At 40.9% G+C, this 25,202-nt stretch overlaps 1 protein-coding gene across 1 annotated transcript in view; it reads right to left on the reverse strand.

Moving 5' to 3' along the window:
* The window catches only part of USP34 (ubiquitin specific peptidase 34), a 210,217-nt gene that overhangs the window by 41,196 nt on the left and 143,819 nt on the right, over positions 1-25,202 (reverse strand). Inside the window, 15 exon segments of the mRNA XM_006016759.2 lie at positions 600-665; positions 3,819-3,866; positions 3,966-4,041; positions 4,143-4,207; positions 5,629-5,724; positions 5,830-5,883; positions 8,980-9,058; positions 11,404-11,557; positions 12,340-12,512; positions 13,865-13,959; positions 15,485-15,562; positions 15,662-15,718; positions 15,813-15,959; positions 17,732-17,797; positions 19,984-20,147. Of these exon segments, the coding sequence (XP_006016821.1) occupies positions 600-665; positions 3,819-3,866; positions 3,966-4,041; positions 4,143-4,207; positions 5,629-5,724; positions 5,830-5,883; positions 8,980-9,058; positions 11,404-11,557; positions 12,340-12,512; positions 13,865-13,959; positions 15,485-15,562; positions 15,662-15,718; positions 15,813-15,959; positions 17,732-17,797; positions 19,984-20,147 (1,418 nt within the window).

A 25,202-nucleotide genomic window follows, 5' to 3' on the forward strand; every position in this document is an offset into this window, starting at 1 on the left:
CTATCCTACTTTATATACATTGTATAACATTTCTATTTACCCTGAACAAAGAGAAAAAGCATCTCAAACTGCAACAAGACTTTGAACAGGAAAGTCCTCTTTATGTTTCATGTTCTTGTTTTCATGCCTTCCTCCCACCCCATGCCTTCCGTATGAAAGTCCTTTTCCACTCCTGTAATACCAATGAGCGGACTCACCTCATTTAAAGCCCTCTAGAAAACACCTTTATCTAAATAAATATGAAAGTCCTTTTCCACTCCTGTAATACCAATGAGCAGACTCACCTCATTTAAACCCCTCTAGAAAACATCTTTATCTAAATAAATGTATCAATATGAAAGCTAACTTAAGAGAACATGGACCATGCATTACTCCTGCCATGAAAAGGTTTTGCCTGAAGCTAGCAGTCTGCACACAGGTTCCTGAGAACAAGGTATAAGTCTTCAGCATCCTCTGCCACATTCTCAGATTTTATTACAAAGTCATGTACAAACGCAACATGTGATGAAACACTTCCTGATACTAACCTTGAAAAATGTTAAATTCTGTGTATAAAGTTGTTTTTGTACTTTGCTAAACCCTTCAGTTACTTAACTCACCTCACAAGCTGCCTGACTGTTATTAAACTGTTTTGTTAACAGTTCAATCCATTGTAGCATTGTGGGCTAAAAGAGATAGGAAAAATATTTTAGGTGAATACAAATACTCCAACTTCTTAAAAAGTTTCTGCTGAACTACTTAAAATATTAAGTCTCAAAAACAAATCCAATTTCAAATCTACAAAATGTTGTAGAACTTGGTTTATGGGAAGCATGACTTATGAAGAGAGGCTGAGGAAACTGGTCTTATTTAGTTTGGAGAAGAGAAGACTGGGGAGGAATTAATAGCAGCCTTCAACTATCTGAAGGATGGTAATAAAGAACATAGAACTAGACTGTTCTTGGTGGTAGCAGATGACAGAACAAGGAGCAAGGTCTCAAGTTGCACTAAGGGAAGTTTAGATTAGATATAGGAAGAATTTTCTCACTAGAAAGGTAGTAAAACACTGGAATAGGTTACTCAGAGAGGTTGTGGAAGCTCCATCCTTGGAGGTTTTTAAGATCCAGCTAGACAAAGCCTTGGTTGGAATGATCTAGTTAGGGATGGTCCTGCTTTAAGCAGGCATTTGGACTAGATGAGCTCTTCAGGTCCTTTCCAACTCTAATTGTCTATGATTGTAACTATTAAAGCAACTGAAATAAATGCCAAAATAAGAAAAACAATATATAGTTTGAGCTTGAAGTACCATTTACTCTTTAGACTGTCCATGTAATTTTATGTTCTCCCAGAAGAACATCGCTGTTCTCCCGGTAGAAAAATACAAGGACACAGACGTTCAGTTTTTTTTCTCTAGAGGCAAAAAAATGGATATATTTTATCCAGGAACAACTGAGGCCAAATTGCTCCCGGGATAGTTCTTTCCAAAAGACTGAATGTCTGCCCACTTCCTTTGGCTTAGCCCTTTCTGGGAATAGCACAAGAAGCACTGCCCTCTGCCTGGTTGCCTTCCCCCACAGCTTCCCCCTGCCTTCTCTCACTACTCGGCTGAGCAGCAGGGGCAGCAACTGAAAAGCCAGCGCAACCAGTGGGCAGGGACAAGGCTGGCTCTCAGCTGCTCCAGTTTCCCTTTGCATCTCCCACACAGCTCAGCTGAGTGGAAGGGGTGGCAATTTAAAAACTGGAGCTGCTGGGAGTGAGGCTTAGTTAGAAAAAGTCTCCCAACCGCTCCAGTTCCCCATGCCCCCCTGAGCTGCTCATCTGGGCAATGCCGGGTAGCAATTTGAAAGTGAGAAGGTCTGGCACAGCCCCACTGACTTCCCCTTGCTGTCTAGATAATCTAGAGCACAGCAGGGCAAAGCAGGCTGCTGCCACTATGGCAGCAAAATTCCCTGCCTTGTCCCACATTGCTCTAGGTCAGCCTGGAGTAGCATAGGGCAAGGCAAAATACTGTGCTCCTGCAGCAAGGCTCCCAGGGCTTTGCTGCAGTAACTGAGTGCTCACCACCCCATGCATTCCTCTGGGTCGAGTGGGACTATTGCCCTCCAGGGGAGAACAAGGAGGGTTCCCACCATGGGAGAATAAGCCCTCCTGCCAATCAGCTAACTGGTAGGATGGCATGGAATTCTTCTGGGGCTGTCTGTGGCAGCTGCTGTTTTTCAGGAACTGTCAATTGCCACTTAGAATCATAGAATTGTAGAACCGAAAGGGACCTGTAAGATCATCAAGTCCAGTCCCCTGCCATAGGCAGGAAGTTATTGGGCTCAGACAAGTTCAACAAGGCCTGTCCAGCCTCCTCTTGAACACCTCCAAAGTTGATGACTGCCACCTCTGCTGGGAGTGTGTTCCAGATTCTGGTGACCCTTAAAGAGAAGACGTTCTTCCTTATATCTAGCCTGAATTTACCCTCTATAAGCTTATGTCCATTGGTCCTCATCCTCCCTTGAGGTGCCTTCCTAACGAGTTGCTCGCCTAGATCCTGATGTACTTGTAAGTGGCTATCAAGTCACCACTCAGCCTTCTCTTACTCAGACTGAACAGGCCCAATTCCCAGTCTCTCCTTGTAGGGTCTATCCTCCATGCCCTTGACCATGCAGGTGGCCCTTCTTTGTACCCTCTTTAGCTTATCCATGTCCTTCTTGAAGTGCAGTGCCCAGAACTGGACACAGTACTCCAGCAGAGGCCTCATCAGTGCCCAATAGAGAGGGAGGAGCACCTCCTTGGATCTACTGGATACACATCAGCTGATGCACGCCAGAGGTCTATCTGCTTTCCTGGTGACCTTATCACACTGCTGGCTTATATTCAGCTTCCGGTCAATTGTAACCCCCAGGTCTCATTCAGATGCTGTGCCAGGCAGTGGACCACCACCCATCGTGTAGTTGTGATGAGGGTTCTTCCTCCCCTGAAGGACCCTGCACTTACTCCTGTTAAACCTCATCTGATTCCGTTCCGCCCATGAGTCCAAACTGTCAAGGTCCTCCTGGACCTTGACCCTATCCTCTAGTGTGCCCGTGTTTCCCCACAACTTGGTATCATCTGCAAACTTAATAGCTGAGCTTTCCACCCCCTCATCCAAGTCGTTTATGAATATATTAAAGAGAACAGGTCCAAGAACTGGTCCTTGGGGTCACCACTGGAGACAGCCCTCCAGGATGAAGCTATCCCATCAATTCTTGGAGCTGCCTCTAAGCCAATTGTCTACCCACCTCCCTGTAGACTGGTCAACTCCAGCACCCTCGAGTTCAGCAATTGACAGCCTGCCCCCTTACCAAGCAGGGGAGAGGACACTGTCAATTAGTGTGCACTCATAAGGGCAGGGGTAGCCCAAGGAGCAGCTATCTAGTGCCTCCTGGCTGGAGAGCTTGCCTGAGAAGGTCTCTTGCCATGGGGCTGGAGGAACATCTGTACAGTTTAGCTCAGTTTAGCTCTCAGGCTGTTTTATTACTGAAATAAATTTCTTCCAACAGAAATAAAGGTCTTTACGCAGGCTTAAACTAATTCACTATTAATTAAATTCTAAAAAATATCATTCACAAGGACTGTTTTATCCTTTTCTTAGAAGGTATTGTAAACCATATGCAAGTTAAAATACAACTCCACAAAACTAGAAGTTGTAACTTCATTTGGAGGTCACTATCAAATCTGAATCTGTAAACAGTCTTCATATTTACTGTATACCTTAGAACTCAGAATCATAATAATATGACGGCACAAGAACACGTAAATCGCGCTGCATTCAAACAACTATTCAGTGTGAATTTACAAGCAAATGAACATACCTTTTCTTTTGAATGGATAAATGTTTCCAGGACAAAGGAAGTACTTAACTGAAAAAAAAAGTGTTATGTGCTTAATCATACAGTGTCCTAAATTAGCATTTAAATATTTTAATTTTATGCTGAAAGTATGGTGTTGGAGTACTTTACCTTTGCTGTCATGAGGGAAACTGCTTTTGGATCTGGTAACGTGCTGGGAATGCTACTACACAACTGCCACATAAACCTACAGTCAGAAATTTAATTTAATTTAATTAATACAGATTTTAAAATATATACTTTAAGTAAAACCAAGTTGGAATAATATTCATTTAAAGCACAACTTACCCAAAATATGTATGTTCAAAGATGTTCTTGTCTTGAAGAAACTGCATGTTATCATGCCATATCCACTGAAGAAAAAATGCTAACATCAGATACAAGAAAGCAGTTTACTTGATTACAGTTTAAGTGTGATTGTAAGAACAAAATTATAACACTTGTCTTGGTTACAAAAACAGAATTTTCTGTCAACTTAAGTTTAAAATATTAGTTCAATGGTGTTTCATTGTTATTATAGCAGGTCATAGTTTTTGTCCGCTGCACTTAAGGTTGCCAAAAACAGTCCCCAGTAGTCCCTTCTTTTCTTCCACCTTTTAACATACACTTTTTTTTGCCTCTAGTTTTCTTGCATCTGTTAGAATGAAGTTTTTGCTAACTGCTCTAGATTTTTAAAAACTGGTACCTAACATTAGTCTTCTAACTCCATGCTTATGATCTCTGAATCAGTGACTTAATTTTAAAAAATTCTAAGCACCCAATGTCTCCCACTACAGTTAACTGAAGTTATTTAAACCACTGTTAGCCCATTGAACCAACAACTAGAATTAATGGCAATGGGTATAACTAAATAGGAAAGGCCTCATCCAATGCCCACTTATATAAAATGGAACTTCCACAAACTTTTGGTAAAATCTTAGGAGTAAAATTCAGCCCGTGGTTACTATCCAGAACAAGATTTGGTATCAGATCTCTCTGTTTTACTTTCGGATATTCTGTAGTACTTTTATCTATAGGAGTAATTTTAAAATTTAACCATGATGAAGTTTACCATGAATTATTTTTAAATCAAACAGGACCAAGTACACAATCTAATTGAGCATCTAAAGACTAGTCTGCTGATGTCCAGGCTTTTCAACCTCTCATCCCTCTACTTTTTGCCTTGGTCACTTGGGTGGCACATGCCATCTTCTCTAACTCAGACTCTCTGCCTGGCTTCATTGAAGACGTGATCCACCCTTTGCTAAAAAGTCCCTAGCTCCACTTCCAGTGTGTTCAATTTTTGGCCTCAGACTTTTTCACAAAGACATGCAGCTATGCTGTCACAAGAAACCCAAGCAGCAAACCCCAGAAAGTTATTTCCTATGGTTGCAGTGGACCCCTCCTTTATACCAACTATTTCCAGTTTCTTGTAATTTTTTTAATATCCATTTCTACTTCCTTCTTGCTAGTACTGATGGAGCTACTACTTTATTTAAATTAAGGTAAACTTAAAAAATAAAACCTCTCTTTCTTGGAGGTTATGATGTAGTGTTTGAGTTCATTTTTACTGCTGAGTTACAAACTCTTAGAAAGAAATGGGTTGTAAACGAAATATTCACACTGTTAGTTTTAACAATGTGAATACTAATGCTGTTATAAAATGTTCTCTTAAAGATGGCAAGCTTTCAGTCAGTTCTCTTAATACATAAGAATTCAAATTTCATTTTATTACTGATCTACATAGGATTCTTTCTTCTATGTTTACATTGGATTAAAACAAATCAACTTGTACCTCCAGCAACTCTGATGAAACATCAAATTTGTAGTCTTTGCCATTTTCCTCCTCTGGTTCCATCCGTTTATAAAACAGCATGTACGCACTATGTGTCTTTAAGAAAAAAAAATCTGTATAATTTTTGCTCTAGAGAGAGGTCACTTCGGTAATAAATGTAAAAATAAGTATTTAACTTAGCAGATGCTAAAAAAATAGTACCTTTTCAAAGGAGAAATCCATAAATTTGTCTGTAACAGAATCATATGTCTTGGTCTGTTAAAAAGAGAAAGTGGGTTACTGAAAATATTAATTACAAACTTGTTATGGTCACTTGATCCTGGACGGTTCAATGGAAGTGTGCAGAATGCAAGACTGCTTTACGTTACCTATGCAGGATCCATAACAAATATATTCCTTAATTCACGGGGCCAGCAACATGCAGCCTGTGGGGAGCCACTGAATCTGGCCCATGCAGCTGGAGGTCTTTGCCTATACCAGGGCTGGGCAGCAAGGAGCTGTGCTGGGGATGAGCAGCTTCCAGCCACACCCACACTGACACATCTCTTCACCCTCCCAGCTCTGGTCCAACATGACAGGTGTTTTCAGTAGCAAGTCAGTGGTGGCGGTTGGGGGGGGTGCTTTGCTTACACCCATGCTAGGGTGAGGCAGCTAAAAGGTCTGCTCATACAACTGCTTCTCTCAGCCCCTTGCTTCCTGGCTGCGGCACAAGCACAACTTCTCTCCCGTGTGGGCCTGTGTCAGAGCCAGGCAACTAGAAATGATGTCTATTCTGCCATAGCTTCTTCCCCCAACCCTACTAGCTGCGGTGTGGACACAGCTTCCAGCTAGTGGGGAGCTGCGCTAGGGTACAGCACCTTCCAGTTGAGCCCATGCCACAGTTGTTGGGGTTTGGGAGGATGGGGGGAAGGGTGGAAGAAAGAGGAACAGGAAGAAACAGCAGCAGCAGCCGTGCATGGACACAGTTGGCAGATACACTGTCCTAGTGCAGCTCCCCGCCAGCTGGAAGCTGCATCTGTGTTGCAGCTGAAAGCAGGGACCTGGAAGCAACGACTGTGGTGTAGGCACAGCTCCAAGCTGTCTGGTCACCAGTGTGGGTGCAGGTAAAGCCCCTTGCTGTCGACACACCATGGAAGCTACCCAGCCCACACTGGACCAGAGCCAGATTGTTCTAGCCTGCAGCTTGTAAAAAGGAGCTGACCTTGCACTAATCAGATCATCGTTAAATAATTATTTTCTAACAGTAGCTTCCTTTGGTTCTCCAAGGTTGTACATCACTATTTTGAAACTACTTCCATATTTGTCTAAGCTACCTTCTCTTCCTTAAGGAGCTGGCAAATATTCAGCACAGTTATTTTTTCTATTTCTGTTAAAAGAGCACTTTTCCCAAGTGTGATGATTTAACTTGTTCACAGAAACATTTCAATAAGTTATTAAACACACCAAGTCAGGGAAGCACATGTCCCTATATATTTATACACTGTGAGTATTTGCAATTGATTTAATACTGCTTAAACTGAAGGTATATAAAAGCATTCATGTTGATGGCAAAAGGTAATACATGTGACAGACTGAAAGGCCAAAGCCAACAGCTGGTACAGTCTTGTAAAAGAATCTGCTGTTAACAAACGTATTTTAGTCAATGACACTTCCTTCTCTGAACAAAAGATAATGCAACTTGTAGACAGGAATACAAAACATAAAACATGTTTTAGGAATGGTTGTGTTCTGTGTTAATGACTCCAGAGACCACAGGCTGAGGAACTACTGTATTCACTCAAATAGAAGACGACCCTGATTATAAGACAACCTCCCAATAATTAGCTTCTATATATGGAAAAATTATAAACTTATTATAATTTTCCAGGTATAGAATCTAATTATTGGAGTTTTGCCTTGAATTTGTCCCCTTCCCACTGCTACTGCAAAATATATCTGGGGGGTCAGGTAGCCATTTTGTTCTGTTTCCCTCTTCTCCAACTTTTTCCCCTGGCAGCCCCCTCCCCCTCTCCTTATTGTCAGACCCTGCTCTCCCAGAGCCCACGGAAGTGAGGAGCAAACCTGAAAACAATAACCTTGAAATTAAGCATCGGTGTAATAATTTGCATATAGTACCCATGTACATAGTTTATCCAGCATTAATGCATGTTACCGTTTTTTCAAACTGCTGCAAATTTTAACACACGTACTCCATAACACACTTTTGAGCAGCACTTTGGCACCTACTTATATGTAAAACAAACTATGCATGATATGGGTCCAAAGACTCATGATTTATCACACAGTTCATTGGGCTGGGCCCAATCAGAGTCAACAGCCTTTCAAGTCATGGTGCCCCAGCAAGTCAGCACTGTTCATTATGTGTGTGTACTCCAGATACCCCCACAAAGTATCTATATGCTAATTAGCCCCCACCCATGTCTGGAACCAAGTTTCTTGTCACGGGTCCTGGGATACTCCAAAAACATATATACAGATGAGGAGCAAAGCAAGTTGGTCTGCCTTCACCTCATGGAGGGCAGGGCCACATTAATCATATGCCAGGCTGAGGTAAGGGCCAACAGAGGGATTCTAGGTAAACTGTATGCAATATCATGGCTCACCATGACTGTAAAAAGAGTTGATGGTGAGGAGCACTGCACTTAATGAGCACTACCATAGTCTTATTCAGATGGGCTACAATTACCTATTCTTGTGGTAGGTTCCCATACACATATTACCTAATGTGGACCTGGTATTATAGTTGTGTTTGGTGTTGGCTGCATTTAATCAACTTCATAAGTGGTTTCCATTGTTGAGCACATGCTGCTTTTGCAGCAGTTTAATGATAGACAGTGTATTTAGTGAGATTTCATTTTATGTGATTATCAGACAAAGGGCTTTTTTTCTCCCACGCCAATTGGGGGGAAATCATCATCCTGTATTGGGGTAAATACAGTAGACTCTCTAGCAGCTAGAGTTCTTGAGGCACTACTAACAACAATGGCATTTACTGCTCTTCAGTCAGTCATCTCAAGATACTCTAAAAAAAAAATCATCACTATTTTCAAATGAAAAAATATATGCAATGTAAATCAGAATATGAAAGGTGTGGAGAACTCAAATCTCTAAGTAACAGTTTTGTTGGACCATGGACCAATGCATCCATGTAATTTATAGTTATTTCACTAATTGATTTTGATTTATTAGAGAGCACCGATCTTATACACTAGACACCTTGAGAGAGAGAGAAATTATCAGTATCACCAAATAAAAATGACCCCCACCCACAATTTGCAAAAACTAAGACTTTATCCTCCATCCAGAAGTGAACGCTGCAGTAAAGGAACAGAAATAAAAACTACAACTTACAGTCATTTCTCCACCAAAACATTCAGAAGCAAGTTGAGCAGAATCAAATGGTTTTACTTCAGCATCATTGAAAAGATACCTATAAAAGATTAAAAACTTTTGAATCAGTCTATTGCCTCTTTTACATTACAAAAAGAGATTTTGGCCAATAACCTATCATGCATTATGCCTCTTTTCTTTCAACCAAGTAGCTTGTTACCTTTGAAAGCTCATGCTTCTCTGAACCAGTTAGTATCTAAGATGCTGGCCTGCCCCGCTAAAAAAGCAGCAACCATATATCTCACACCCAGAAGCCTCAGGCTGCTAATAGACATTCAATTGAAGATGCAATGGGATCCAATCCACAACCTCTAAAGTCACAGGTATATAGCAGGAGGCACTACTGTAGGATCAGATATCAGATCCCAAATTGTGCCCTACTGCCAATGTGGGGGAATTCAGGGTCATGATGTGCCCCCCTTATTCATAGGAGTCATAATCATGAGTCATTTTCTTTCAAATTCATCACCTTTTTTAAAACCTTAAATAATCAAATAAAATATTAATCAAATCATGATTCCCCCTACCAGTAGGCAGCAAGATGGATTCCTGGTGTGCCCATGGGCTCTGTGTGCCACTCAGCTGATCAGCACTCCCAGCCTCGGAAGCACACCAGAACTCCACTTATCAGTGTGGGCCACACGTTCAATTTAAGGAGCAACAGGAACCAACCACAAATGTATTACGCACATTTTGTGTAATGACTTTGGGGCTTATTTTACTTAATTGTACAATTAATTACATTAATGGGTGGCCTCTGCTAGGGGTCCAAGTGACTTACCAAAGTTATTTTACACCGAATGGCTAAGAATGCATTTAGAGTGAAATATTCATTTGCTTCAAAAGGCAAGCAGAAGCTGTAAGGAGACATGTGATTTGTGTCTGCAACATGCATGTCTTGCACATCTCACAATAATTACAGATACACTGTATAAAGTTATGTGCTGATAGTTAAGGTTTTTATGACCAATGTCTGTAATACCATACGCTGAACAAAATAAGTATTTTCACCGAATACCCACAGCATATGGTCTACTGTACTCGGGTATAGCAAAGCCAATGATGTTTAGATATTTACCATAACGCAAGTGTGGTGGGCTAGTAGGGGGCACTCCTGTGCTGAGCCACCCGCCTCACTGTGCCCAACCGAAAACCAAGCCTTGAGTGCCTCCCTTGGAGCGCCTACGTCTAGCTGACCCTGTTCCTGGAGCACACCCACAAGCTGAGGTAACCGCTACCACCACCCAGGGTCTGGTCTTTGTCCAGGCTCTATAAACCCCTGGGGTACACAGGCCTTGTAGACCTTGAGGGTGTTTAACCCATTGTGAGATCTTGGGGTGTTTTCCTTTAGCCTGAAGCATAAAAAGTAGCCTCCCTTAGTCAGCCAAGCAAACGGAGGAAAAAAGCTTGCCCAATCCCTCTCAAACATTTACTGCCAGGCTTGCTATGATAGTTTTACTGATTGGGGAGGGAGGGCATAGGGAAGGAATACAAACCAAAAGGAATTTTGAAAGAAAACAGCCTTGAGCTAAACAGTATAACGGGCTCGTTGGCCCTTTCAGTACACATCTAGAACATGTCTAAGTTACTGGCTACAATTCAGATAAGTTACTCACAGCAGCATCCAGAGGATTCTAGATGTACACAGCTTCAGCCTGATTCAGAGACCAGAAGATCACTCTCCCAAGATGGAGGGACCTTATTTATGACCTTTCTGACCTCACCACCTGGACCCAACCAACATCAGGTATTTTCTGAGCCTCACTAATGTTGACCAGTGAATTTGAGTAACATTATCCCTCACCTTGAGGAGGGACAGCTCTCTTAGGACAGCCCTCTCAGGTCAAAGGCAGGAAGTTTTACAGTAGCCTGGCCACAGGGAGAGGGAATTTCCCCCTCCCTAGAGAATCCCATTGGCAACCAGGTGGTTGCCTAGCAACTGGGCTGATAGACACGTGGGCAGAGAGAGAAAGAAGGGGAGAACAGACAACCAAAAAGAGAGGGGGCTGGGATGGAGTTCTTTCACACCCTACTGTACTTAGGTATAGCAAAGCCAATGATTTTTTAGATATTTAACATAATGCAAGAAATTTAGGCAATGAATTTCACTAATCTGAAAATGTCTATAATCTGAGAGAGAAAGTAAAACAGATTCTAGGTAGCTATTTTTAAATGCTCATAATTTCTAAGGGCCCACCAAATCCAGGACAGAATATAAATTTGTCTGCTGAATAAGGATAAACTGGTAAAAAAAAGAAAAAGAAAAAAGGAACATCCGTAAGAACTGAACAAGCCATTCCAAGGAGCAGAGTTGAAACGTCTTACTAAACATTCACAAAATGAAAAATAAACTGAAAATGAGAACTTTAAACTCTCATAACTCACCACTTGTTGTTTTTGTAAGCATGGGGATTGACTATGTCTCTGATAAAACTGTAGTAGTGTCCACCATCTGCTGTCCCTGTATGAACTGTCACTCCTATCAAGTCATACTCATAACTCTCAGTTTCTTTCAAATATTCGCTGTCCTCCTTAAAACCTTAAATAAACAAAATATTCAGCAAATCGTTCCTTCAGCATTCAGAAAACTGGCATTAATTTAAATGATTCACAGTACTGAAATGTCCCCCTGAAAATGCAAACAAACCCAGGTATTTCTGGCAGGCAATGGCAGCCAGAAAGTCCACACCGAATAGCTGAAAAGATGGGTCCCTGCTTTGGTAGGGAAGTTAGTGTGTGCATGTTAGCCTGCTGCTAACCAGAAAGCAGGCACATATACTAATGCCACTGTGGCTTATTTATGCTCCTGTATGGAGGAAAAAGTTAACTCAGCTCCCACTTTACTGTGAAAGCAGAAGAGAAACCAATAATAACTATACCTAGAGTATTCTCTACTCTACACTGAACTGGATTATTGTGCTAAAGTTGTAAATAAAAAAGATTTCCAATTACCTGGTATTAACCCAGCAGATTATAAATCTATTTGTAAACAAAGCAAAAAACAGAATATATTGACTTTTAACTTCTTAAAAATATCACTGAATAGGATGGATATACCTTGCAGTGTACACATGAAGAAAAAGATGAAGTTAATGGTGGTCCTATAAAAGCTGTGTTTTGAATTCGCTATTAGGACTTTTGTATATTACTAAGAAACATTATTTTCTAGGATTTTTATGGCTTAAAATAGATAGGTTACATTATCTGCCTTGACAATCGCCTGTCAATACCATTTAACTGATAAGCTTTTACACTGAGACACACAGGTTTTCAAAAGTCTGAATTTTCAGTACTGCTTAGGGGCAAACAAAATCCAAATACCTTCTTTTCTATCATTTTTTCCCATAAGAAAATCTTCAGTGTAAGGTGTCATGTCCAAACGTAAAGGGAAAGAAAAGTGTGTGTTGACTTTCTCCTTCATCATGGTGACCATGTTAAAGGTGTATCTCATGGTATTGAAACTTAAGATGCGAGGCAATTTCTTAAAACATGCTCTAAAAAGAAAAGAAATAAAAAAATTAAAACTGAATTGCTTATATAACATTTGCACAAAGTGTCTCATAACTTTGTTCATTTCCAGGTCATTTACAAATATATTTTTAAAAAACCCCTATAGTTAAAAATAATAATCAGCAACCACAATACCTCAGACAGTACCAGCCAAGGTCGATTTGTTTTGATTTTTCAAAATTAATTTTGTTAGATAGGTGACATGTAACAGGGTTTACATGACAATACTGCATAAAAGACTGAGTTAAGACAGTCAGTAGTACAGTAATCACAGAGCGGCAATCCCTATAGTAACAATTACATAAAAACTTCTAAAAAATAATATTTAACCTTATTTTTACATCCTCATAACTTTTGATGAATTCTGTTTACTGAGTGAAAGTTACTTATTTGGTCCCAGTCCAAATGTTAGGTTTAAACAAAATCCTGCCAGTTGTTTTGAATTAGGAAAAGATTTTTTTGTTTAAATTTTAAGGCTGTTTCATTTTCATGTCATGAAACTCAGCTCTTTTAGTGTTGGAAATTATGATACTCATTACGGTGCTAAATTACCCTCAGAGATCATATTACTGCATACATTTAAAAAAAACCCTTCTCTCTCAGGCTCTTATACAATTTATAAGATTTCGAACAGGGAATATTTCTTCTGTACCACTTATAAGTGCAAGAAACAAGCATAAGAATTCCAATCTCTGACAGTGAAATCTTTAAAAATAAAATAAGAAAAAGACCAACAAAAGTTAATGTTAATAAAAAAGAAAAGATAAGAAAAAGATAATGGATAAAATGTGAATACATGAAGAGGTTCTATTAACTGTTGGTTAATTTTCAAGGCAGTTTATTTACAATATAAGGTAATAAAATATGAATCAAACTTCCAAGGAAGTTACTTCTTCAAAAACATGTATGTTAATGGACTTCAAAAGCTGCTTAGATTTGTTCCTGAAAAAGGAAGGGCTTGAAGATGATGAAAAGAACCAAAAAGGTGAGGTTACTATTTAGAAAGTGCAGGCATCGTAGAACATATGATCTTTTCCTAAAGATCATATGTTTCCATCTTTGTAAGACTCAGTCTTTTCAGACTGTACAAATCTTTGGGATAGTAATCACATCTTCATATACCTGTGTAGCCCTTAACTCAATGGGATTTTGAACCTGTTCAGGATCTCTAGTACAGCTTTAATTCAAATACTAAAACATAATAATGTATATAAATAAATAAAAAATTTATATTTTTTGGATTACTTTCATCTTCTAATCAAAACTCTTAACAGAAATTAATGAAAATTATAAGCAAGAAGAAATGCTAGGAATGCTTGGTTCTTTAAAATTATACCTTTTTTCTGCTCGCACTTTCTTTCCACAATGAGAGCATGTATACATGTTGTCACCCTCCAAGGTATCTTTAATAGTTACTTCATCAAGTGACTCCTAATTTATAAAAGAACAGAAAAAGACAACAGCAATAAAACCATCCACAGCTTATGACATATTAGATATTTAAATCAGGTACTTGCGTGCTGCACATTACTGTAATATAAGCATCTCACAATTTTTCATATGTTTACCCCCATAATACTCATATGAGGCAGGATACTACTTCTATCTGGCCAGGGACAACCTGCAAATGGCCACCCAAAATGCAGGGGAACATAGAATTTAAACTTTCTAATGACAAGAGATGGATTTGCTCCTGATATGAAGACTGGATATTATCCTGAGAAAAGGAAGGTCAACAAGCTGGAAATGGAGAAATTAATGCGAATTTATATTTGCTACTGTAGCAGCTACTAGTAATCAAATCAGCAGTGCCTTGAGGGCACTAGTGGTATCTTAGGCCTCTGGCAGACACTACACTTAGGACACAATTGCACCTGTTATTTGCATCTTAGAGTAGTAACCCGACTACACATTCAAGGAATTAAAGCTGCCACAAAAACCAGGCACAATAATAATCGCACAAAAAACGTGTAATTGTTATGGCTGGTTTTCAACACGCCTTATACTGAATGCCTGGTCAGGCAAGACCGCACTGGGGTCTCCAACTATCTCTGCTGCAGTCCCAGCTGACAATCAGCTGATCCTTGGCAGGATCAGAATCCCATCAGGGCTCCATCTAGGCAACAATCTGCTGATCCTTGGCAGGATTGGGACCACACCTGAGGTTCAGTTTACTGTCAGCTGACAGGGACCGCCCTGAGATTCTAGCCCTGATACAGTCCCAATCCTGAGGATGATCTGCTGATCCTCAGCTGGTTCCAGGAACTACATGTTTGCTAGTTTGAGCCCCAGTGTGGATCAGGAGCCAGCTGACAATCAGCTGATTGTTAGGCACCTTGCTTTCAATGTGCCATGCAGGGAAGTGCAGGATCATGATATTGGGCTCCCCCTGTATTGGACAGGCCACGTACATGTGGTATGGTGGAAGGCATGATTGTTGGGATTGGGGATCAGATCCCAATAATGTCTTTAATGTCTGTCTGTGGCCTAACAGATGCAGCTCTCCAGAAAGTTCTGGTGCAGTGCATGGGCCCATTCCAAGAGTGGAGCTGTACTGAGAACATTCAGAGTGCAACAGTGAGGGAAACAATGTTCAACTTAAAAAGATCTTGATGTGAGAAATAAAATTAAACTAGTAATTAATACATGTATCATTTTGAAATTAAAGATTTTAAAATATTTTGTGAATAATATGGACACAAAATTTAGCTCACATAGGGAACAAAAAGTAACTATTTGTAATAAAAAGATTCAAGATCCCTTTAGGATGGTATATCAATTCCCATATCCACTTGCTGATGGCCTGGTAAACAAGAGCCTACATGTGCCAGAAACAGAGCCCAGATGTGGAAGGCAGGGGCACATGTAATACAGAAAAATAAGCGTCTTTTGCTTTATGGCACTGATTATAGAACTTGATGTTCTATATTACAACTGTGAGCACAGCATTACTTACATAAATATTCTTCATATCTGCCACCTGGCATCTCACTGTATAGAACTCTTCAGCAGTCTGACTCACATGTTCACAGTCCTGAATGAAAACAGAGGAAGAGAAAAGCAGTCAGTGCATGAATGCAGTATGTTCAAATCTAACCTCAGCAAGAAATGTATATGAAGAAAAGTAACTTACCAAAGAAACAACGTTGTTTGTGATGACTCCACCAAACAAACTTTTTACTGTATTTTTCTGTGAATCAATGAATAAATGAATTCTGTCAACATAACCTGAGCAAATCTGTAAGTTTAAGAACCCCCTTTCACATCCCATTTTAACAACTCACCAATTCTGGAGACATTTCTTCTATTTTTGTTATCAGATCAGTGAAAAATTCTGTCATGTCTTTCTGTTCTCCAGTGTTAAGTGGTTGCTTATCCATTGTATAGGTTTTACAGAAAGGTCTTGGATTATAAGCTTTACATTCACTTTCCTTTTGGGGAAAAAGGGCAAAAAACCCAAAGAACCCAAAGTTAAAGTTATATAACAATACAAATATACTATTTATATAAATATACACAAATCTAAAATGAAATATATATGGAAAATAGCAATCTCTCTACTAGGTGGAATGGTACATTAAATGTTTCTAAACATTAATTAAAAGTTTTAAAAGCATAAATGCATAAGTGTAGCATTAATGTTAAAAATAAATACCTTTTAAAAGTAAAATTATGGCACTACTAATAAACAGATAAGTCACATTTTGGGTATCTGCTCTGATAACAAATACAATATTAGATATACTTATGTGCCATAAGTTATGGACTCTCAGCTACTATTGCAGATTTTCAGTGTTAAATTCTCACCCATACTTCTCTGTGGACAATTTCACATTACATATAGTTCACTAGCAGAAATGTCTAATGGACCTTACATCCAAGTAAAGAATTTGTCTTCCAGAATAATTTATAAGAATGGATTTCCCTATTTTGTATTGAGGTGGTTACCTGTGTGAGTCTGAAGTAAGGGAGATGGGAGAGGGTAACAATTTAGACATTAGCTGGTTCTGAGAGACATGAGATTTTGTACAGCTTTTTTTTTTTCAGATATCATAGCAACTATTATTAATGGCACCCAGATTATCCCTGGTCCTTGAGCAAATGCAAGAAGGGGAGAGAAGGAACAAACAGACACTTCTTATAACTTTCAGGTATAATTACAGTTCTTTACACTGTGAAGATGCAGGGCCTGCTCTCTTCTGACTAGTGCCAGGAGCCATGACACCCTTGGGTGGTTTGCATCTTTACTACCTCTTCATATAAACAGACTTAGTACCAAAATTATTCCAGTATGTTCTTACTTTAAGCCAGGGGTGCTCAACTTCTGGCCTGCAGGCCAAATGCAGAGTGCTTGCATCTGGCCCACTGGGCTGCTCATGGGCAGGAAATTTGGCAGCAGGGGAATGGTAGCCATTAGTATGGTTCCTCTCCTCTCCACTGCTCCGCCAAATTCCCAAAACCCAAGCCCCATGCTGCCAGTCACAGCTGGACCATGCCTCTCTCCCACATCTGGATTGGGTCTGGGCCACACCCTGCCCCCCCCAACCAGACTAGTCTGGGGGCAGGCCACACCTCTTCCCCTGTGAAGCCAAGTCATGCACCCTTTCCCCCATGGAGCTGGGCAATGGCCCCACCACCTGGAAGCCTAGGCTGGTGACCAGCCACACCACACCCTCTTCTGCCCTGTGGGACCAAGCCACGCGGAGCCCCTTCTCCCTGCACAGGGCCAAGCCATGTTCCTTCCCTGTACCACCCATGGGGCTGGGCCATGTCCCCTCCTCCCACAGGACCTGGCTGGGGCCAGGCAATGCCCCTACCCCCTCTGGGCCAAGCCACACACCCTTCTCCTGTGGGGCCATGTAATGCCTACTTTCTCTCTGGGGTCAAGTTGCAGCTGGGCTGCCCCCTACTCCCCTCTGCATGGGCAGATGGTGCCCACTGCACCAGCTCCAGTGCTGGATTAGGATTACCAGTGGGATCTGGGCCATGGATGGACAGGGCACCACCCATCTGGCTCACCAGGGAAAAAGGTTAAGTACCACTGCTTTAAACCATATGCTTACATGCTTTGGTTAATCATGGCTTTAAGGTGATAAAAGACAACTTCAATCTCATACCTATTAAAATGTTAGCTATACTTAAATACAAAGAAATAATCATATACATCTTTCTATTTTTGGCCAAAGTGCTTCTTAAAACCTACCATTAAATATGTAAACATTTTCTGGAGTTCTAAGAGAGTGGTCTTGTGCTTCATATCCTCTGAATACTGAAAAATAAATAAAATAAGATTATAATTTTCCATAATGTTCTTTATATAAAATTCTTTGCAAGGTCAGCACTTAAGGTTATATTTTTCTTTTTAGAAAGATGTTTTAATATTTCATTTGAGTTTGAACTAAGACATAGGCATCCATATACTCATAAACAAGGTGTATATGTTCTTATTCTTTTGTTTTTCCTAAATCACTACAAGCTAATTTTTGGCACATTAGCACATCATTTCACAAAAACCTAGATCACTTTCTGATAAAAGACATCTTATGGAATGGGAAATGTTTTCTAAAACTTTATACTGACCAGTCATCATCCTTTGTTACCGATGTACAAATCCAATTCCCATTGAAATAAAAGAGAGACTAGTATTAAGTTTAGAACCACTTTCTGGTATTGACCCAAAGGTAGTTGGCCTCAAATGGGAAAGTACAGAATGGTGCTCTGCTCCTGGGGTGCTGACAGATGTGAAACCCTCCCTCCTCAAATGGCGTTTGAATGGAAGAGGATGCACATTAGTTCAACCTGGCTCCGCAGCATCTGTATAGATTGCATGCTTCAACAGGGCTTTTTGGTGCTTTTATCTAAAGCTGACTCAATCAACTATTAAATAAAAGCACCAAAAAAAGCAGTGCTGAAGTGCCCAAGCTGTGCAAATGTCGGGCGAGCCAGATCAAACTAACGCAATGCCTCCTCTGGGCATGTGCTGCGCTTGAAATGGGGGCATGCTGAGGTTAAAATAAAGCACCATTTTGTAGATTTTTTTGACATTTGTAAGTAGACTTAATTGCAAGTGTTCTGGTGAGTGGCCCAATGCCAGGCAGCTGCTTCAGCTTTCTGCACGCCAATCCTAGCTGAACTGTGGTCAGGGAAACAACAACTGACAAATAGCTAAAAGGAGTTCCTCCAATGAAAGTGATCAGAAAGGAACTGAGATGCAGTATGTCAGATTGACCTCTAGGGTAAAGATGATGTACTACCAGATCAATAAACTATTAACAATAATTATAGTAATAAATATTAATAATATTTTTGAATATTTATTTCGGGTAGTCCCCACTAAATATCAGACACTTTCCAAATACTTAAGCACAGTGTTCCCTGCTCTGATAGGCTCACAATTTAGAGGCAGATACATAAATACACACTGATTAGGGGATATGGGAATAATAGGCAGATTTGGGTACACATCATCTTGATTCACTATAATTTATAACAGGGTGCTCAACCCCCACCCCACAGGCCAGATTCAGTCTACAAAGCCATGTAACGTAGCCCACCACTCCCCTACTGCCAAATGTCTAAGGCCCAAGCAGCCGGATCAGCCCCAGATGGGCCAGCACTGCACAGAGGGATTGGGCTCGATGAAGGCAGGCTGCATGAAAATGGCCTGGGTGGAATAGAGCTGCACAGGATCAGCCCTTAGCTGAGCTGTTTCTACCTGGCTGGGTTGTCAGAGTAAGCAGGCTTCCTTGCTGCACACACAGATCCTGCCCCAATGCCTGGCCCTAGCAACCCCTTCTCTGGGAACAGAGATCCCTAAGTAGGGGTGGAACGGGTGGCCAGACTGGAAAGTGGCCACAGTGTTGGGACTTCAACACTTGGGAGACCCTGTGCCAGGGATCGCATAGGCACCTTTTTTCCTGCCGTCCTTCTCTCAGTACCTACAAATATTTAGCCAGTGGTCATGCAGCGCTGAGCCCTCCCACTCTTCAGCTCTATGAAGCATGCACACCAGGAAGTGGATGCTCCCTGCAGAGCAGGCACCCTTGTTGCCATTAATGCTGTTACAACAGCCCAGCCAGGGCTGACCCCTCATGACTAGATCAAGCCCCAGTTGGGCCAACACTGCACACTAGATCAGGCCCACATGGACTGATCTGGCATCAGTCAACTGGCCCATGAGCTGAAAAGGCTGATCACCACTGATCTATACAAATATCTCATGCCACCAGCATGGATTTAATCATGGGGACTTACTACAACTGTACTTTAAAAGTGTATCATATTTTGTACTAGAAAAGCTTAGGGAAAAAATCTTATTCTCCTCTTCAACTTGAGCCATCAACCAAGTACAATTTGATCCTCAAAACATAGTTTATATAATTGCCTAAGCATCTGTATAAAAGGAACACTGTTTAATAATTTCCAACTTTCTGAAAATAAAACCAGAAACCATACCTTAGCAGTAAAGATGGCTTGCCTGGCCTCTGGGATCATATACAGCTGCTGAATAGTGGATGCCAAGTAACAGGTTGCTCCAAGATTAGTTAGACCCACAAACCTACATTCAGCTCGAACATCATCATGTGGCCAATAATCCCATTTGTAAGGTGCGTGGGAAGCTGGAAAAAAAAAAAAGAACTGAAAAACTGAAATCAAGTCAAAGTACATTTTACAAGACAATAAAATACTTACACAATATTGTACTTTACACTACTATATCATACTTCCAGATGTACAGACAGCAGTCCAATTATGCCTGCTCCTTCAGCAAATGCAAAAGGACGAGAGAGGGATTTTTAGGCACAACAGCAGTTCCTTGCATTCTCAAGATGCAGGATTTACTCTTTTCTAATGTCTTTAGGATAACTAGCCAAGTAGGCAGGGTCACTGTTTCACACATCCCACTTTACCCTCTTGGCTATTCACTAGTAGAACTATATGGAGGTATGGCAGGTGGCACATTGCACTCTCCTTAGCACTGGCTTAAGGGATCAGCTCTTTCTGAACTCTCAGGAGCTTTGGAAGGTGTTATGACCCCTCCACAAGCACAGATCTCTCTCAGTCATCTATCTCAGGCAAAATGTTTTTTCATGATGTTCTAGCTTGTGTGTTAAAGCCCAAACCTGGCCCAAAGTAGCAAACAGTCATGTTTTCATCATTAGCAAAATAAATTATGATTACTGGATATTAAGTGTCTTCTTTTACATATCACACCTTTTTCAAAATATTATTCAATTCTCTCACAAAATGTATTTCTGGTAAGCTACTGATATTAAGAAAGCTTGTTTTTCTGTAGCAATTCCACAGTGAAAAAGTAACCAGCTTCACAGTGGGAAAAACCTTCAGTAGACCTCTTAAGTGAACCTTAAAAATCTACTGCACACCAGTTAATGCATGCAAAGAGAAGTACTTCAAAATGTAAATTTTAGCATATGCCAACTATTTTTATTTGTCTAGATTAAATTTTAAAGGCTTGCTGAAACATGGCAGCTATTAAAGAGAGGCGATTGCCATAGCTCCCATATGCCACAATTCAGAAATGTTGTTTCTTTCACTAACAACTAAGTGACAAAATGTGAAAAGTAGAGGATATGTTTTAAAGATATGGATCTTCGTTCAATTTAATTCCTTAGATCAGAAGTTTTGGTCCTGATTTCTCCCAGCACCTAATAATGATTGCTGTTTTAACTATCTTCCTTAAAAAGTACCACATCAAAATTGGTGTAGTTTCTGGAATACTATAGGATGTATTTACTTTATTTGATCTTTCCCTCCCCCACCCATTTCTCCACCATCTTAATTGGATTTCTCTCTCCCCCCCACTCCCCTCTACTTGTCATTCTTTTCTCTTCCTCTTCACTTTCTCTAACATTCCCAGCATTATACCCTGAAGGCAAGCAAAAAGCCAGCAATGGTGGAAGCATTAGGTACAAATACTTAATAGGTTGAAGGTAAAAAGACTGCTTAGCAACTCATTATGCCCCCCCAAACACACCATAGACAAGCACCAGCCACTCATGCTCAGATCCCTAATAGCACAGTGACATCCTCTTATGTCTTATGTAATATCAGCCATTCACACACAGCCACATCGCACCTGAAGGGAAGCCAAATGGAGTCTTTGGCACCCATAGGCTCCTATCAGGGATCTGTCTTTTCATGAGGCAAAGCAACAAATGTACCCATTATTTATATTAGACAGAGTAGATTTACTGTTAAGAATTAAATTACAAAAACCCTGTCAACTGCAAAGATAGGAAGTGGTTTGTTAAAATATGCTGAAAAGATCCAAGGAAGAGGATCACAGCCACGCTACAGAAGCCAACCCCCCACTACATAAGGTTCTCTTTAATGGCATAAACTATTTGAAATAAGATGCAAAAGTGAAACTGTAAAACAAACTATTTAACAGCAGCACTGCATACAATCTTGGATTAATTTGGGTACCTTAGGAACAAACATCCCATCTTTTTCCGGTTGGGAATGTTTCCCCTATACTATTGAAGTCAGGCATGTCAAAGAAACCTGAAAGTGGTAAGAGAACTAACTAAAAGGAACTGGGAAAGGAGAGTGAAGAAAGATGCGACTCTACCAGGATGCATGGCTAAAATGGTCAGAAAATAGACTAAGTGCTTTGACTAACACTTCCTTCTCTGCATTATACCTGCAATGTGTTTATAGCCTATGTCTGGCAGCAAAGTATAAAACTAGGCAAGTTACACATACTGTTTTTATTATTTCAACCTGACAGTCTCTCTCTCTCTCTTTATAATGAACCTTTGTCTGTGATATGGCTGTCAACAGTCCATATGAGTAAGATGGCTCTCCTCATCTGCTAGTCAAGCAGGGGATAGCCAGTACAGAGATAGGCTTTTTATATCTATTTCCTTCTTTGCCTTGCAGCTTCTGTGAAGGCTTTCCACAGTTGCTGTCCCACCTTGTCTGCTTGACAATTATCCCTCTCTGCTTGACTACTATTCTTTCTTTCAGAGCTCTACATGCTGCCCGCGGGTCTCTGCCAGTACCACAGGGCTGGGGCCAGCAGCTGCCTAGAAAGGCAGTCCAGCACAGAGCTGCCCCAGCCCTGCTGCGTGCCCAGGATGCGCCACCGTGGGACAAGACCTGGGCCAGGTAGACCAAGGCACCCGCTGTGGGCTGGACAAAGGCCCTCCAAAGGCTGGATCTGGCCCACAAGTCATATTTTGCCCACCCCTGATCTAGTGGAACTCAGATCTTCAAAGCTCCCTGCTGTTCTCCCATTAAGCTTTACAAAATGGACTCAGATACCCATCTAGCTATTGTGAAATTGATTAAAATTGGGTGAGGCTCCCCCTTCTGGTTCTATTCCCAAGCCACCAAGTATTTTTCTCCACATTCTATAAGATGTACAGTGATTTGTGCACATTCTGTGTGTCTCACACAATGACAGACATATTTTAAGCACTTGGCTTTGGGGATGTTTGTTTCCAAGTTACCCATACATACCCTTTTCTCAACTTCCTGGAGAAAACGAAAAAGGCTGTTAAAATTGTTTTGTTGCAAGGAGGGCCGGGGAGAAGTAATGGCAATTAGAGCTATATCAAAATCCTCATATATTTTAAAAGAAAGGAGGCAACAGTTTTTTAGTCCCAAGATGTCCTCTGTAATATGCTGGAATAATGAATTCTTGTCATAGGGAGCTCACTGTCAGCGTGCTCAAAAACATGGTTTAATGTTTTATCCACCTTTGAGCCAATTTAGGGTCAACTAGGCCTTGCTGTCCTCCTGAAGCTCCCTAAGAAAAGGTGGAAGGTGTCACAAACTATTCCTTATCCCTCTTAGAAAACATGTTCTGTTGTCAGAAATGGAAAAATGAAAAAAGAGGGTCTTAGTCCATAAGGTCCAACGTCTAAACTGAAATACGCGCTGAACTGAAGAATGAAATCTTCATATACCAGAACCACCAGATATTCTACACATTCAATTTAACAATCTAATCTTCAGTTTGATATTGGTCTCAGAAAACATCATGATCATCAGCATAGCTACAATCAAGAAAGAAAGGGTCTGGGCCCAATTATTCCAGAAAATTTCAGCGGCAGTCCCCATGGTGTGATAACATTGAGGCTTCAAACGGACATTGCTCTTGTACAGCCATAATTTTATGGTGGTACAAGTTTTGAACAAACAGCTGGTTTTACCCCTTGTCATGTTCCAAGTGCCTAAAATTGTTTGCTGATGATACATGGTCAGTTTGTTGCACTTTATTCTCAAAGGTATCTCTGTTTGCTTATGGCACAATCCCTGTAGCTCAGGCTGCCCGTGCTCTCCAATGGCCCTAAACAGGGGATTCTTGGATGCAGGTTTCACGCTGTACCTGCCAATCAATCAGATCAGTTGTGCTGAGACATCCCAGCACAGCTGATCCTGCAGCAAAAACAACATCTGTTTCTAGCCTTAGTTAATTTGGCCATTGGGAAGCTTAAACAGAGCTTTTCTCAAAAAATACTGTCTCTTAGGAGTACTAATTAAGATAGCAACCAGACAATTCACTCCCTAAACTGAATTCTTCAGATCTTAAGGTCCCAATTCATTCTTTCCAGTGTAAAGAGTCAGCATCTACCCAGTTGCATGTGGCCTTGTTGAGGCCTCAAAGTTGTGGTCCCTAGCCCATGTTACACTTCCAATGACTCCCAACAGAACTCACTGGAAGAACACTCAGAACACCTAACTCTCATTCTCAAGTTGTGAAGGCATCTCTCCTTTGATTAGACATATCTCTCAACTTTAAGAGAAAAGCTGGGGTTTTCTGGTTACCACAGATGCCTACCTACCTTCCATGAACAGGAGGTCCAAAATTAATCACAATTCCAAAGATTCAGTAGTCTTCCTACTTCAGCATCCTGGAGGTTCAAGGTCATGAAGTTGCCTCTCGTGTTCTTTGAGATTCCCCTCCCAGCTTGATCAGCTCTGACAATTAGCTAAGGTACCCCCAAAGCTAGACCTAAAGCATTCTATTCTGAAAGGAATCTAACATCGTAATACACTAGGTAAAGAAACAAATGTGATTATTTGAAGTTCTTTCTGCTCAGGTGGTATGAAAAACCTTATAAATGGGAAAGGTAGCTAAACTTCCAACCTGGAGCCAAATTCTGGCCAGCCAATAAGAAAAACAAAGAAAAAGAGTAGACATCCTCTGCCAGACGGGCACTCAATAATTAATTTCTTGAGACATCGCTGTCTGAATCTGCATGTAATTGTTGCTATTTTTTCAGATGACAAGTCTTTAAAAGAAAACCCTTTCCAAAGTAGCCACAGGACTGCTGCCTTAGGGAGGAAGTCCACTCTCTAGGCCTGTGTGAATAGGGAAGTATTCAATTTGGATTCGGCCGATTTGGCGGACAGTGACTAGATTCAGTGATTCGATTCAGAGATTCACTGTCCTGAATCGATTTGATTCGAACGAATCAGCTTTGGAAGATTCAGCGCCGACTCAGAGAGATTTGGTGATTTGGATCGGCTGGGGAGAGGCAGGCACAGGCACAGCCAGGCGGCTGCCGGTTCTCCCACAGCTTCTCGCTGTGCCTGCCAATCCTGGGGCAAGGGAAGCTGCGAGAGAAGTCCCCCTGAATGCCCTGCCTGGCCCTAGACCCCACCTGGCCCCAGCCTAGTCCCAGCACTTAAAAGCAAAAAAA

The sequence above is a fragment of the Alligator sinensis genome, unplaced genomic scaffold (assembly GCF_000455745.1).
Source record: "Alligator sinensis unplaced genomic scaffold, ASM45574v1 scaffold219_1, whole genome shotgun sequence".
NCBI classification, from domain to species: Eukaryota; Metazoa; Chordata; order Crocodylia; family Alligatoridae; genus Alligator; species Alligator sinensis.